General features: G+C 42.7%; 1 protein-coding gene across 1 annotated transcript; it reads right to left on the bottom strand.

The window, feature by feature from the left end:
- Window positions 1-3,470: 3,470 nt before the first annotated feature.
- On the bottom strand, window positions 3,471-14,754 carry PKD2L2 (polycystic kidney disease 2-like 2; the record flags this gene model as incomplete). The annotated part of the gene is made up of 13 exons (XM_009587532.1): window positions 3,471-3,588; window positions 4,034-4,161; window positions 4,962-5,031; window positions 5,124-5,203; window positions 6,373-6,474; window positions 7,184-7,304; window positions 8,574-8,755; window positions 10,259-10,429; window positions 10,975-11,203; window positions 11,785-12,006; window positions 12,777-13,033; window positions 14,270-14,403; window positions 14,650-14,754. Coding segments are annotated over 13 exons (1,919 nt in total), but the record flags the coding sequence as incomplete, so codon positions are not given.
- Between the last annotated feature and the right edge of the window lie 94 nt (window positions 14,755-14,848).

The following is a 14,848-nucleotide window of genomic DNA, read 5'->3' as shown; positions in this document are numbered from 1 at the left end:
CATTGTGCAATGTACACTTCAGTTACTTTTCTATCAGTCTGCAGACACGGGTGTATCCAAACATTGAAACTAATGTGTACTGTATAGTGTTGTACATGAATGTTTGTGTTTTATATACCACATGCAAAATGTCAATATGCACTATTTAAATGTTTTAAATAATATATTCCTCCTTTATAATGCTTAAATCTATATGATTCCAATATTTTTATAAGTGAGTGAGTGATCAGACTGGTTCCAATTCAGAATTAACAGCTGCTTTGTGTTTGTTATGCAGTGTTTGGCTGTTTATTCAGTATAGTAGATAAGCATGGCAACAGTTACGCTGAGTGTGTTTTGTGCCATCCTTGTTGAGCAATAAATAAATGGTAGAACTAGGCATTTTGTGATATAACAGTTTTACTTTGGTAAAAGCAAAACCTATATATCTCTATGGATATATAGATATGGAATATATATAACTAAACCAGATATAATTGCATTGCTATGTCTGGTGCTCATTGTATAGACTTTTATAATAAAAGTACCTTAACCTTTATTGTCATATATCTTTGTCTCTCATCATGCTTTTTCCTCCACTGTCATCTCTTAAAAACAAGTGCCGAGTCCTTCGCTGTTCCTACATGTGTTTGTAGTTTCAGGGTGTTGCTGAGGCAGGTCCGAATTCCGCAGCCTGCTGGCAGAGCCACCAGCGCTGGCGGTGGCTCAGGTGCTGTGACAGCCCTTGATGAAGCTACAGCAGTTTAAGCCTTACTTTACCTGTTTAGACTGTGCCTCTCGGCAGCGACAGCAGGGCAGTGACCATATCGGCTCCTGAACTGACAGCTTGGCTTATCGTGCGATGTGGCCTTCGGTTCCTGCTAGGGTGCCAGCCTGCTGCGTGATGACGCAGGAGCAAACTGTGAGTCTCGCTCCTTCCTGCTCCAACAGTAGCAGCTTCGGAAGTAGATGGGGTAGAGAGCTGATTCTACCATTACTGGGCTAATTAATTCACTGCCAATGAATACACCTTCAGCTGATGAGCAGTATTTGGTTGTGTATCTAAGAGATCCATAATGATCTTTTAACCTTAAAATCGGTACCACAGCAGTTACTGCAGTTTGTGGCCAGCAAACACTGCTATTGCACACACTTCTGTAAACACAAGAGGATGCTTTTCCTTTGGACCAAATTGACTTTTTTCATAGTATATTGATGTAAGTTCATGTGAAAAGTGACTGAGGTCTTTCAAACTGACTCTTGTGTTGTATTTTCTGTAAATCCACCCTTCTTCAGCCTAAGGCCTGGCAGGGGGCAGAAGAACTCCTGAAGGTGAAGACTGTGGATGTGTGGCAGTGCAGGTAAATGGGAAGAAGAAAAACAACTAGGAAGTCAAGGGAGCAAGTGAGGGAGAGGAGACAGAAGGCAGACTTCAGTACGTTCTTTAGGGTGGGACAGAATAACTTTCCCTTTGATGACACGTCTTTCCTCTGAAGATAGGAGAAAAAGAAAGCACAAATTCTTAGGACACTGTCTCGAAGAATGAACAAGGTTGCTATAGATCTGTTCCACATCTGTTCCTCCATGTTCCGTAGCATTATTTATTCAACAAAGCTTGCTCTGATCAAGATGCTAATGAGAGGACAAAAATCCCTCAAATAGTGGTTTGCTGGGAACTGTTTAAAACCCACGTGCTACAAAGCAATGAACCAAGAAGATTTTTATGAAGGAAAATAACCCTGGTTTAGACACCATTAGTCAAAATGGAGGAGAAACAGATATTTTTGAGGGTGCAAAAAGCTCAGTGATACTGGGACAGATCTTCCTTGCTGAAGAACCAGTTCTGAGATAATGCAAATCTATAGTATTCCAAGCTTTACCTCTTCAAAGAGGTTTGCTTGAGCCATTATGTGATTGCAGGGCAAAGAGCCTGCTGGGAAAAGTGAGGCAGGCTATAAAGAGCGTTTCTGTGCCCCAGAGTAGTAGAGCAAGGATGAGGAGTGCTTGAAAGCCCTTCCATGAAGTTCTGGGTAAGTAACTGGCTAAAGGTTTCGAGACTTCTTTGTATGAGAGGGGTTGCCAGGAGGAGGAAAGGTTGGAGATGCCGAAGGTGCGATACATCTGCTTTCCTGCATGTCAGGCTATTGAGTAATCAAGATAAAAAGTTCATCGGTGACCTATGTTTTCTGGGACAAGGGTCCTGGGATACTGCATAGCGACAAGAACCCTTTGGAAGTGAAGGGAAGAGGTGGTTTTATTTTAAACTGGTCCCTTTTAGAAGAGAGGGTGTCTTGGCTTGGCCAGGAGACTGAAGTACAAAATCGGTGAACCCTGACAGGCAAACGAGTGCATGGCTGCATTGTGCTGCGGGGCTGAAGCAAGCTCTCTCTGGGGCCCTTCAAACGCCTGTCTGCTCCCCGCCCCGTGAGACAGCTCCTCCACAGCGTGATTAGACGCAGAGAGACCAGAGACTCTGTAGTAGCTTGATAGTGCTCTGCAGGACATAAAGCTTTATAATATTGTAAATCCTTGGAGGATTTACAGAAGTTTCAGGATCCTTTGGAGGCTGGGGGTTGCGCGTCATGCATGAGCTGAGATGCCCAGCTTCCCTAGGGCAGGGGCTGCGTGGTGCAGGTGTTGCAGCCTGGTGATGGCCCCGTGTTCTCTCACGGCATGGTCAGACGGCATTTGGACATGCCTTACTTCTTCCTGTGGCTGAGTCCCCGTAATGAACAAATATTAATGACTACGTAGGAGCAGACAGTTTCTGGCCTGAACGTGACACCTTGTCTCTAAGGCAACAGGTATAAATGGATTTAGGAATAAAAAGGACGTTTTGAAAATTCAGGCTGGTGCAAGGGTGAAGCAAATCGCCCTCTGGTGGTTCCAGCTGTTAGGGCCCGATCAAAACAAATGACTGATTTCCTGAAAGAGCAATTTTTTTTTTTTCTCTGAAGGCAAGAGTTAACCTGTTCTGGAAGCAACAGGTGCCTGGAACAAGAATTGTTGAGAAATAAGCATTAACCTTGGCAGCAGATGCATTGGCACAAGAAAGCGGTCTGGGGAAGCGAGGGCTGATGACCCGTGTGCTGGACTGTGCCTGGCGATTGAGGGTGGCACAGGGCTACATCGGGCCAGCGATCGAGAGGAGGGTTCGGAGCGGGCCCGGGGTGCTGCCATCGCTCATGGCCTGCTCTCGGTTACACGTCTCTGTCCCACAGCAGCCCCAAAACAAGGCGGAGGAATAAATGTCGCTCAGGCATTTGTAGAGATGCCTACCAGAACTCCAGCAAGGTTGGTCAGTTTTTCTCAGAGCTAAAGCAGCACCTGAAACTCTCAGAGGAAAGACCCAGAAGCAACAGTGGTGTTACCTTTATTAACATTTATTAACATTATTAGAAAAAAAGGGGGGAGGGAGGGGATGGGGACTCTGGATTTATTTAAACTGTGAAGAGTCAGGCCATCTCTGCTATCAGATGAACTCGTGCATTTTACTGTGCCGTCTTGCCTGCAGTATCCTTCAGTTGTTGCATGCTTTTCACAATTCTCTTGAGTTTTGCGTTAGTGCTATTTAATTCCTTCCCCAACTGGGCTGTATAGCTGAAGAGCCTGGAACACACAAACACAGCCACGTATCCTTGAGATGGCGCTGCCCTTACACTTGCATTTGCAACCCTCCTCTGCTCACTTGTGTCAGCTGCCAAGGGTCGAGGTCCTGAAACAGCCCTTCACAAGCACAAGGTCTTACAGTCTCTGTCCCCCTCCCTGGCAGCCACACAGAGATCTTCTGGAAGAGTGACAATATTTTAAATTCTTGTCCCACCTCATTCTTGACTGACGTCCTTACAAGCTGCTCTACTAAATTCTGTTGTTTCCTTCTTCCCTCCCGGAGGGCAGCTGTTGTCAGTCAGTATAAGAGCACTTAAAATATCTTAAAATCACTGACTTCGTGTTGATCTGTCTCTCAGGTTGTCACTTGGCGAGGGTTTCAGCTAGGGCTCCAGCTGCCTGGGGATGGAAATAAAACTGCAAGAACAGACTCAGACACACTTACTGCTGAAATTCTGCAGTGGAGACGTAGCTTTGAGCTGTGACCGAGTCTGTCACAGTGTCCTCAGTAGATGGATACTTCTGACAAAGTTGTTCTTTCCCTTTCTGCAGCTCTGATGACTTCAGATGGCTCTATTCAACACCAGAGAGATTTAAAAAAAAAAAAAAAAAAAAAAAAAAATTGCAAAGCCAGCATGGCTCCCTGGGACACCTGTGACACAGTCACTCATGGAGGGAGGGGGCACACATGCAGGAAAAGACATGCAATTTTGGGGAGAAAAATGTTCTCCATCTGAAAGTAGATTTTCCTTCTGGCCCTTCCAAAAAGACAGGATCTAGGAATACACTTTTCTTTTCAGAGTTGAGAGAGATTGCAAGCATTGTGTGTAGTAGTGTTTACAGCTAGCCGAGGGGCGTTTCCCTCTCGTGTTGTAGAAGTGGTTTTTCAAAAATGTTTTAGAAGTACTTGCACAGGCTTACCCCAGATACGGAACTACCAAAGCTTGCTGGAAACCTCCTTTTTGTAAAGCAAAAGGAAGCTACAGTAAACTTTCTTCTTGCTGTAGATGCAGCCTATGACCCAAGAGATTGCTGTAAAACTTGTTTGTTTTCCATATGTCTGTTTAACATTTGGGCAAATGCCCAGCTCACAACTTTATGACATTGCTAAGACACCCTGATCTTGCCCTACTGTCAGCTCTGCTATTGTAGTGTGTGGCCTTGCCTGAATAAGCTTTCATTTGAAGTTTTGGGCATAATTAGTCTTTATTTATAGGTCTAGCTTTTGCTATTCCTATGATGTTAAAACTAGTATCCTGTGGAGAAATAGCTTTTCTAAGTAACAGTGGGGACAACTGTGACTCCTTTTGTATTATTCAACTTCTGAAATATAATCAGCAGTTTCTAAGAATATAGGAAAGAATAAAGCCTACCTTTTCATTAGCACTGTCTCCATTGGAAAGCTTAGAAATATCCTTTCTTTCAGTGGCTGAAAATTCCTTGCTTGTCATTCACACAAATGAGAAGAGACAGAAGTCCTGTGAGAATATGTCTGTGCTCAGTACAGGGGGTAACAGCAAATGCTGAGATCCTACCTTTCCAAGCTCTCGTCCGCTGCAGTTGTATCCATCTCTGGTTTCTTCAACTTGAGCTTAACAAGGGCCTTATTGCAGCTCTGAACATAGACAGGGAAAGTCAGGCATGTTAAATGGCTTGCGTTTAACCAGAGACACTTTTGCACAAGAACTTGAATGCAAGGAACAAACCGTCAGCATAATGCCCTGGCAATTAAAACAGAAATCCCACCAGTCTATCACTTTCCTTGTTCCCTTAGCTCAGCTCAGAGAACTTACCCTGCTGTATCTCAGATTTGTCATGAAATTCCTGAAGGTAATAGCCAACCAAATCCAGTAAGAGCTGCTGTTTTCAGGCATATTCAGTTTAATCTTAACTACAGTCCCGGTTAAGTAGGAGAAAGACCTTGGGTGGGGCATTCTAAGCTGTGCTGTTGCTGACCAGACTAGCTGTATCCTGGCTCCTTCCTTTTCCTTAATGAAAGCTAGGCTTTGCAGAAGCGATGTAACTTTTGTCTATGCCGCTCATAAAATCCTACAGGAAAATTTCAGGTAGATACGGCTGCCAGACCTCCTCTACAGAGTGGTCAGGGTAGGCCAACTTGGAGAAACGCAGTCTGAATGCGCAGGTCTCTCATCCCACACCTATCTCAATCTTACTTATCTCACTGGTGATGCTGTGTTCCCCAGTTAAAGTCAGGTTTCTAGGCAGAGGTACTGACTTGTCCCAGCAACAGAACTGCATGCAATCTCTTTGGCTTCAGTGTACGCATTTGGCAGGAAAGGAGGAGGTCATAATTTCTTTTTTTTGGGAAAGATTTGTTTCCCTTTTGTACTCACTTCTGGCACATAAAAATGGTCTGAACTTTGTAGAGTTTTAAAGGTACGTATTTTAACTTGTCTTGCCTTCCCATGCAGAGATAATTTTTAGTTTCTCTGTTTGGAAGAGCAGCAACAGTAAGCTCTGAAGAAAGCTGATAATGGGATATATCACAAACCAGGCTGGTCTTAAATACTGTGTTTCAAAGGGTGAAGTAAAGGTAGGCTCCTTGTAGCCCAACTCATATGCTACTCTTACCATTAGGAGCTCCTGTGGGTTTGATGGAAGGATGTCTATCTGTCAAATGTTTATTTGAAGTTAAAAACAAAAATATTGGGTATTCTTAAATGGTTATGGCCCAGCTGTTTAAGGCTCTTTGCTAGTGATGTAGCTTAGAATTCCTCCTCTTATCTTGAATTAAATGAGGTAGTTACAGAAGTGTTTACTTACCCGTCTAAGGAGGTCTCTGATCTGAAGTTCTTGAGTGGGTATCACTTCAAAGTCTGCCTTGACTTCTGAATAGGTGTCATTTATAATAGCCAAAAACATGTTCTGCACAGGAAGAATGCAGTTAGATACTTGTTTCTGGAAATTGCATTTGTATTATGCTGGGGCTGTTGTTTTGGGGGCTGTTCCATGCCAGGGCACATAACTAACGGAATTGAAGAGCTTTGCTGGGTGCAGATGTGCTCCTAATGCAGTTAAATTATCTGATAGTCTTAGGGAATATTTTTGGGAGACAAATCACTTATTTCCCATCTGCAGTATCAGCTAAAAGGCCCAGTTCCTTGGAGGTAATGGATTTCCTGTCGTATACTTGTAGCTTTTTCAGATGATGTTTCAATCTGAAGTAATGAATGAAAACATCAATCTAACTGATAAAGCAAACCTGCACCTACACAGTCCCATCAAAGTCTCTCTTTAACCCTCCTACCTGACAAGGCTGACATTATGCAGTTTTCACCCAATTAAGTTTTCAGAAATTAAAATCTCAAGAAATGGGTGGTGTAGTAGAGTGAAACGTGCAATATGCTTGTTTTGTGGTGCAAAAGCCCCAGAGGAAGGGAGAGCTGCGAAATGTCTTGCCTGCTGGGAACTCCTGCAAAAGAATTCAGAGTGTTTCTCTGCCCAGGTGTGCTGAGGGGCAGCCAGGGCAAGCCCAGTGTCATCTTGGGGTGAAAAACACTGTCTCAGAGCACTATACAACAGTTCTTCTCTACTGCTTATGCAAAAGTATAAGCATTTTTAAGATGATACCTACCAGCAATACGAAGAACACAAAGAATACAAATGTGATGAAGTAAATAGGTCCAAGGATTCTGTTTGCTGCTTCTATGGTTTCAAAATTAAAATCTCCCAGCACAATACGAAACTGTGTAAAGCTGGGAGTAAAAAATACAAGAATGAGGTTGACTGGCCTCTCCTAAAGAGAAGTATTTGTAAGCATTATTTAAAAAAAAAAAAAAGGCAGTAGATACAATTGAGACTGATTCACTGTTACCTTAGTCACAGAAATCAAAAGGCAAGCCAGGATAATACTGCAATAGTAAATTGAGCATTTAGCATCTATTTGAGAATTTGAAAGTACAAAGGAATTTTTAAATGGCTTGTATGAGAAAATACTTTCATTTTGGATAAATCACCTGGTTTTGTTTTGTTTTGTTTGGGTTTTTTTTCAAATTATTTCCCTTCTGTTCTAGCTTCATGATCCCTCATCTTCTGTTAGTACAAGGTAACAGTGTGGGTCCCTATGTCCCCCCCATAGGGGATTTTATTCCTAGCTAAGACAAATAAATATTTTTTTCTCTGTATTGCAGCATCTTAGAACTGTATCACATCCAAGAGGATCCAAAATGAGCTGTTTTTCTGCTTTAGAAGTGCCTTAATTTTACATGAAAAGCTGCTTTCAAACAATCTGGTACACTAAAGATATCTCTCTAAAGTTGTAAAAAACATAGCCATGGGCTAAACCACAACGTACACTGCGGGCGACAGGTTAGGGTTGCTACAAGGTGCAAGGACCATCAAAACCAGCTCCAGCTGGCACCTGGAATTGATCTGTTGTTGTTGCTACAGTGAGTGGCTGAAAAAAAATCTGCGGAAGAAAGTTAACAGAGCCAGCAGATGGGATTTGGGGACTCTTGGCTTTGCAGCTGGATGTTTTCTTAAGAGCTGTAATTCCTGTTTGCAAACATGCTCAGCTTGTGCTCTGAGCCACTTGAGTGTCTCAAGCGGTTCTGCTGGGGTTTTCGTGCTGGGGACTGTATCACGTACCCAGTGGCATGTCTGCTGGGTAGCTTTTTGGAAGAGGCAAAAGAGAACAGCCTGCTGCCAGGCCTGCCCAGTTGTCCCGGGGCCTGGTTACACATGGCAAAGTTGTGTTGAGAGCTGTGGGGACTAGTAGCTCCACTGGGTGAACTGCTCCCGAGCTTCCCCTTCTTATGCTTCCCTGACCTGTTTAATGTACATGTGGTCCTCTTGAACATATGAAGGCTTTGGTAAACAGACTGTAGGGCCAACAAAGTTGGTTTTACTCTATGAAATAAGCTTAAGTGTTGGAGACCTATACCCTTTAGTTCTGCTTAGCAGAAACTGGTTTGCACCTGCACCAGCTGCGGGTTTTGTATCAAAAACTTTAGAAAGTAGCATACATGCAGTTTTGGAAAGTGGAAAACTCTTCAACTTGCGACCCAAAGACCAGATAGCCTAACTGGGCATAGGCAAAGAAAATGATGAAGAACATGATGGCAAATCCAATGATGTCTTTGGCACAGCGAGATAAAGTGGAGGACAGTTGTGTCATTGTTTTGTTAAAGCTTACATATTTAAATATCTGCAAGAGAACAAAACATATTGTTACTGGGGGATCAAAATATATTGCAACTTCTTAACAGAATTTCTGGAATATTATCTGTAATTGTAATTTACAGGTGAAGTCATACCTAGAAATAAGTTGCATGGGATGTATCTGTAAGGAGAACTAGGATTTGGTGTATTTCTGGAGAAGATAAATATTCTGCAGGGCAAATATGTTTATGTACTAAAGCTAATAGTGTGTAGACAGGTCTTTGCTGGGTACTGGTGTGTGGAATCAGCTCTAGCAGATGTGGACCCCTGGTCAAGGAGACTGCGAGCCATACCACCCTCCTGTATCCAGGGATTCCCTGACGGGCTGAGTTGGTAAGGATCTCTCTTTTACTTTGGATCTGAAACAAGGCCTGAACAAAAGTCTTGTTCAGTGACAGTCATTCATTATAAACACAGTTGTGCTACTAAATTAACGGTAATCAGTCTGAGGGGAGGATGATGCAGGAGGAACATGCAGCTGGGGTACAGAATGGATGTAACAAGGAAGACTGCCCACAGAACTGGTTACAACCAGTGCTCCCAAACAGCTGCTTCCTGCAGCCTCGGCCTGGGAGGTGGAGGAAGACCAAAAGCCTGTTTATTTTAAAAGGACATGAGCTTTCATGATAGCTTACGTTCAGGTACTTGGGGCATGACTGTAAAGTGTGATCTCTTCTGGCAGATGTGAACACCTCCCCTGCCTGTTGCCGAGCACAAAGCGGCTGCGAGTTTTACAAATACCTTAGGGGAGAGAGGGCCTGTAAGCAGTCTGGGATCAGGCAAAGCTTTGGGAAGTTTCATCCATCACTGGGAACACTGAGGCCACCCAAACCAAAGTCACTGATGTCTGCCCCAGTCAGGGCCAGCAGGGTTTAGTAGATTAGGGACAGTGGCATGAAAACATGCAGGACTGGTTTGGCCCCAAAGCACCTGGTTAGGAACAAAAGTAGCCCCTGATCTTAGAGAAGTTTGCTACTCTGTCCAGAGATCAGCAAATCTGTTTGCAAGTAAGAATGAAATTAAAGGTGTCCTGGCACAAAGCCACTTCTGAATCAAGTTCAGACACATTTTGCCTTCCTCTGCAGTTAAAAAGTAGCTACTGTTTTCATAGCTTTTGGCTATAAAAGCTATGTATAGCTTCACCTATTACAGCCATGCCACCTGTATAGGTCAGGTTGTGACCTAGGTAATACTGGGTCTAGGAAAAGACCGAGTTTGAGGAGGCTGTTTGGCCATGGTAATTTCCCAGCTGCAACAATGGAGACAGCTGCCCATGTGCAAAATTTTTTTTAAGATGGGCTTGGAATTTGTGTGACCAATGCTTATGAGAAGGAGATAATTTTAAACTCTTCTGGAATCTTATAAACAAAAGTGTCCCTTTTAGCCCCATCTTTGCAATTCACCCATGAAAAGGTAAAAGTGAACATTTATGCTATGCTTAGAAACACTATGATTCTTGAGTACAAAAAAAGAGAGTAAGAACCAATACCTTTATCCAAGCAAAGAAGATGTTGACAGCAATCATGTTGTTGTAAAGGACTTGCCAGAATGCAAGGGAATAGAAGTCTGGATATTCATAGGCATCAGACAACAGCTCTTCCATTAGCAGGGACACTTTTACAGTGCGGTAGATGTTGAAGGCAATGGCAAGGATGGATACCTGAAGGAAAGCAGAAGCCAGTGAAATGGAAGTCCAGCTACACCCCCTCTCTTCAAACTTGTCACTTTGCACAGGAAAGACTGTACTGATTTCAAAAGGCCCGTGGTTAGATTTGAAGAACCTGAGCTTTTTAGATGTTTTGTCATAAACTGTATATATTAGACTTTATTGGCCAAATCATTTGTAATTGTACTGTGATAATTCTGAGCTTGTGCTATGTAACATGTAACATGCTGCATACGTTCTAATTTTACTGTGTTAGCTCTGTTACGCGCTAGTGCTTCCCTGCTCTGCAAAGATTAAGGCTAAAGCAAACAACGCGGACAATGAGTAGAAACGACATGGAGCCACAGCAAGTTGACAGCAAGGCTAGAAAAGAGTTCAAGCGTGCTGAACTGTGGTGGGCCATGTGGCCTCTTCAGTGTAGAACGGTGGGTGACTGACTCCAACCAGACACAGATTTGGGCTGTTCTGGCTCGCTGGGTGTCTATCCAGTGCTGGCCTAGGCTGGCAAGCAGCAAGGTGAAAGTCAAGGGGTAGCTCACCACCAGCAGCAGCAACTCCAGCCAGTTCCAGGCACTTCTGAAATATTCCATTTTCAGTTTTATTATTTTTATAGCTTCCTGGATTATGAATGTAAAGATAAAGAGGCAAAAGGCGATTTCACAAGAAGCCAGGAAGTAATCATAATACGTGACGTATCTGAGGAGCTTCACAGAATAGAAATGTGAGGAGGTAAGAGCACCCCCGGTAGCAGGGAACTCTACCACCAACCTGAAAAAAATTGGAGACTGGTGTTAGTTATCATCCCTTTAAATCAACTCAGCCCTTAATTTTCTAATATTAATTTTTACGACATTAATAATACCTTACTACATCCGCAAGATTTTCTTGTAAGGGCCACGCTATGTCCCTCATGAAAAGAGTATTACATAGTAGGGAAGGTTGAGGGGAAAAAGAGAAGCTCTTGGGATACTCCAGCTATGGCATTTGGTTAAAAGTCTTTAAAGAAACGTTCACCCTACCCTGAGTCTTTTTCCTCCACTAGCTGACAACAGGACTAATAATCCAGTCTTTGACCTTGCAAAAGGCTATGAAAACTATTCCAACAGACAGCAGCAATCAGCTGTACAGACCAGACACCAACTATTAAAAAAAAACTGTGAAAGGAAGGATCCGAGTCTGCTCCCTGCACTAACGAAACTTCTGTATTTTTAATGAATTACTGTCTTGCCAGCTGCTACCTGAGAAACATGGCTACATATGCCTGAGGTGACCAGCCTTTCCTTGTCTCCTTATGGAAGCATCATGCCTCAGTAAATTGGATTTCATATGTAGTAAAGGTAAGAACTCACTTGATTACGCAGAAGAGGTTTATGTTAGCGTTGTATGTTGAGAAGTCGGTAAATACAACCCTGGTTCCTCTAGTAAGCCAGCTGTTCTGCCTGAGAAACACCAACTTCTCCACACTCTCCTGCTTCGATTTAGGTAAGGTGAACATATATCCTCCACTGCTGTACAAGCCCATAGATCCCCAATACCATGGGGATAACGAGGGGGCTGAGGTGTATTTCCATCTATCAGAAATGGGAGAACAGAGCAGCTCAGCTTATGGAAACTGGACTGAAGTAAGCTTTAACTTTTATTTTATACAATCCTTGCATAAACACAAGAACAGTTCTTGTGTTGTTCTGCATCCACAACTGACTATTTAAGCCAGACCTTTAGAAAACACTTCTCTTTACATGAAGTATGCATGAGACACATGGCCTGAAAATATTCCCATTTCTCTTACTTGCTAAATACTCAGTACATCCACAAAACAGCAATTGCTTATCAATTGGGATCTCACCCAACGTGGGCCAGACAGTTTATTACCTTAAAACCTTTATAGGTAAATGGAATATCTCTGGTTTACGTAGTTCATTGTTACTGTCGTGTGTTCGCCCGTTCTTTCATTAGGTTAAATCAATGGTAAATGCAGTGTGTGAAGCAGACCTTTTGGCTCTGCTTCCAGAGCATTTTAGCATGATTCCAATTTATAAACATGTGATTTAAATTCAGGCCTCATATAATTGAGCATTTCTCCAGAGATGTTAGTGGAGATAGGTCCACAACATGAGCTTTTGCTGAACTGGGCTTGCTTTTCCAGTTCTTCCTGTCTCTCCGCTATAAACTTCCCATGGCAAATTCCTGTCTATAATGTTGGCACAAAAACAAATCCATGGTTTATCTCAATCTAAACAAGAGAAAAACTCAGCTAATTGCATGTACAGTTGTTACTAACTGAAGAATAGTTGCATTAAGGTTTTCAAAAACATTTCTGTGCTGAAGTAGGATGACTTACTCAGATTCATTCCTTAGACCAAAGTCAGATCTGTCTTCAGCTTGATAATGATATTCACTGTAACAGCCTTCTAAAAAAGTATGGAAATATGGGTAGATGGAGCAAGTGTTGTTGCGTACTTTCAGCTGGCGAATCTGGGCTACTCCTAACAGCAAATTCTCATAGTAAATATGGCTGTTGTTGTTCTGCAGGGTTAACGTCATGTTGTTATACCATTTGTCCCAGTAGAGTCCATCCAAGAGGGGTCCCTCTGCAAACTATATGTACAAGTGAGGTTAAAGATTCAAAAGAAGATTTAAATACCAGGGTTACCCCACTTTTCAGCATACAAATCTCTACAGGGTTCTCAGGTTACTTTTAGGTACAGAGTCTAAGCTAGAATACAAACAATTCCCACCTATACACTGTCTTATAAATACAACATATTTACATCTTTTTGCTATGAGACAATTCTGTTCCCTATGCAATTTTATCAGAGACATGTAATGGGATTATTCAGGGTAAGACTACAACATATGTCTGTTTGAGGTTTAACTGAAAAATTCTGAAGAATTCTGAATTCTAAACAAATATGTTTAAACACAAACATTATAGGTTGTTTTAACAAAATCTGTTGGTTATCTTAATCTCTGAAGATCTGTTTTGGCATGTATTTCTGACTAGGTTTTTAGTCATCTGCATCTAAATGAAGAAGTATTTATTTTTGAAGGCGGGGAAAAAATCCCTCTTTTTTCTGTGTGTTTCTTAGATGCAGATAAAGAACATTAAGCTTGGGGATAACATTATTCCAAGTGCAAAACAACATGCCCCCATGGTCTGGCACCATCTGAGCACGTATTACAACCATTTCTAGTACATCAGCACACACATTATATAGCAAGGGCTCACTATTTTATGGAGTAGCAATAACAGACACCATGATAAGAGGGAGTACAATGCTTCCAAATTAATTGTTATAACCAGGCATTTCCATTTTTAAGGAGGAGTCGGGTGAGAAACTTTGCCTTCTGCTGTCAGCTGGGCAATGCTGGTAATTTTGGGAAGTCCTCCACCTAGTACTGAAAAGAGAGATGTGTTTTGCAGCCATCCCTGAAATACGATAGAACAGCAAACGAGGTGAATCAAGATGGTACGTTCTGGTGGCTGCCCCAGTGGAAATCATAAATTTTTTTTCTTTAACAGCTGAAAGTCAAAAGAACTGTAAACCCAAAATCTGTTTTTATTGAAGCTCTTTTCAGACCAAGCCTAATATTGAGAATATGATGCACAATTGTTTTCCTTGACTGACTATTCAGAAGTATCAGTATTATTTTTTGTACCCAGAATTTCTCTATATGCATTTTAAGAAGTTATTTGCCTTTCTTCAGTGGAAAGCACAACATCTAGCACATGGCTTTTAGGAGAACCACAAGACTCTGTTGCTCCGAATTAACACTAGGAGCTTCTTCCCTTGGTTGTTCTCCAAGAAAACATCTTTGCAATGAAAGCCTTACCCTCCAGAAATCATCTCTGCTCCTAATACTCCTGAAACCACTCCTGTCGTCCTCGGAGGAGGAGGGCTCCAGGAAGAGATGGGACAAGACTTTGTTCAGGTAGTACATGTCCGTGCTCACCATGCCAAACGTCACTGGAAAGAAGGGGCAAAGAGGGGATGCTCGCAGGCTGAAATTAGAGGATGGCAACAGCTTCTAACCTTGCTTCTCCCCTTCAGTCGTCATTAAGTCACGCTGCTAGAAAAAGGCAGTCAGAGCAATTTTGACTGAAGTGACACTTTTGCGTGGACGACAGGTGGAGTAAGGAGTAAATACTGAAAGAGCTTACACATTCATTATTTGTAAACAGTTGAAGTCGCCTCAGGCATTTGATGACTTACGTATGCAGAGGTCTGTCAGGAAGACGATGTAGATGACCAGCTCCCGCAGGGTCGTTTTCAGTTCCAGTTCTCTGCTGCAACTGACCCGCGGTTTCACGGCACCTGCTCGGGAAATGGCGGCGGGGGGAGAGGGGAGTCAGAGCCCTCAGTCCCCGGCAAGACCCGCGGACCGCTACCCTCCGGCGGGGACGGTGGGCCG

The sequence above is a fragment of the Fulmarus glacialis genome, unplaced genomic scaffold (genome assembly GCF_000690835.1).
Source record: "Fulmarus glacialis isolate BGI_N327 unplaced genomic scaffold, ASM69083v1 scaffold20081, whole genome shotgun sequence".
Lineage (NCBI taxonomy): Eukaryota > Metazoa > Chordata > Aves > Procellariiformes > Procellariidae > Fulmarus > Fulmarus glacialis.
Note: the sequence above shows the minus strand (reverse complement) of the source record. Positions and strands in the feature narration are given on the sequence as shown.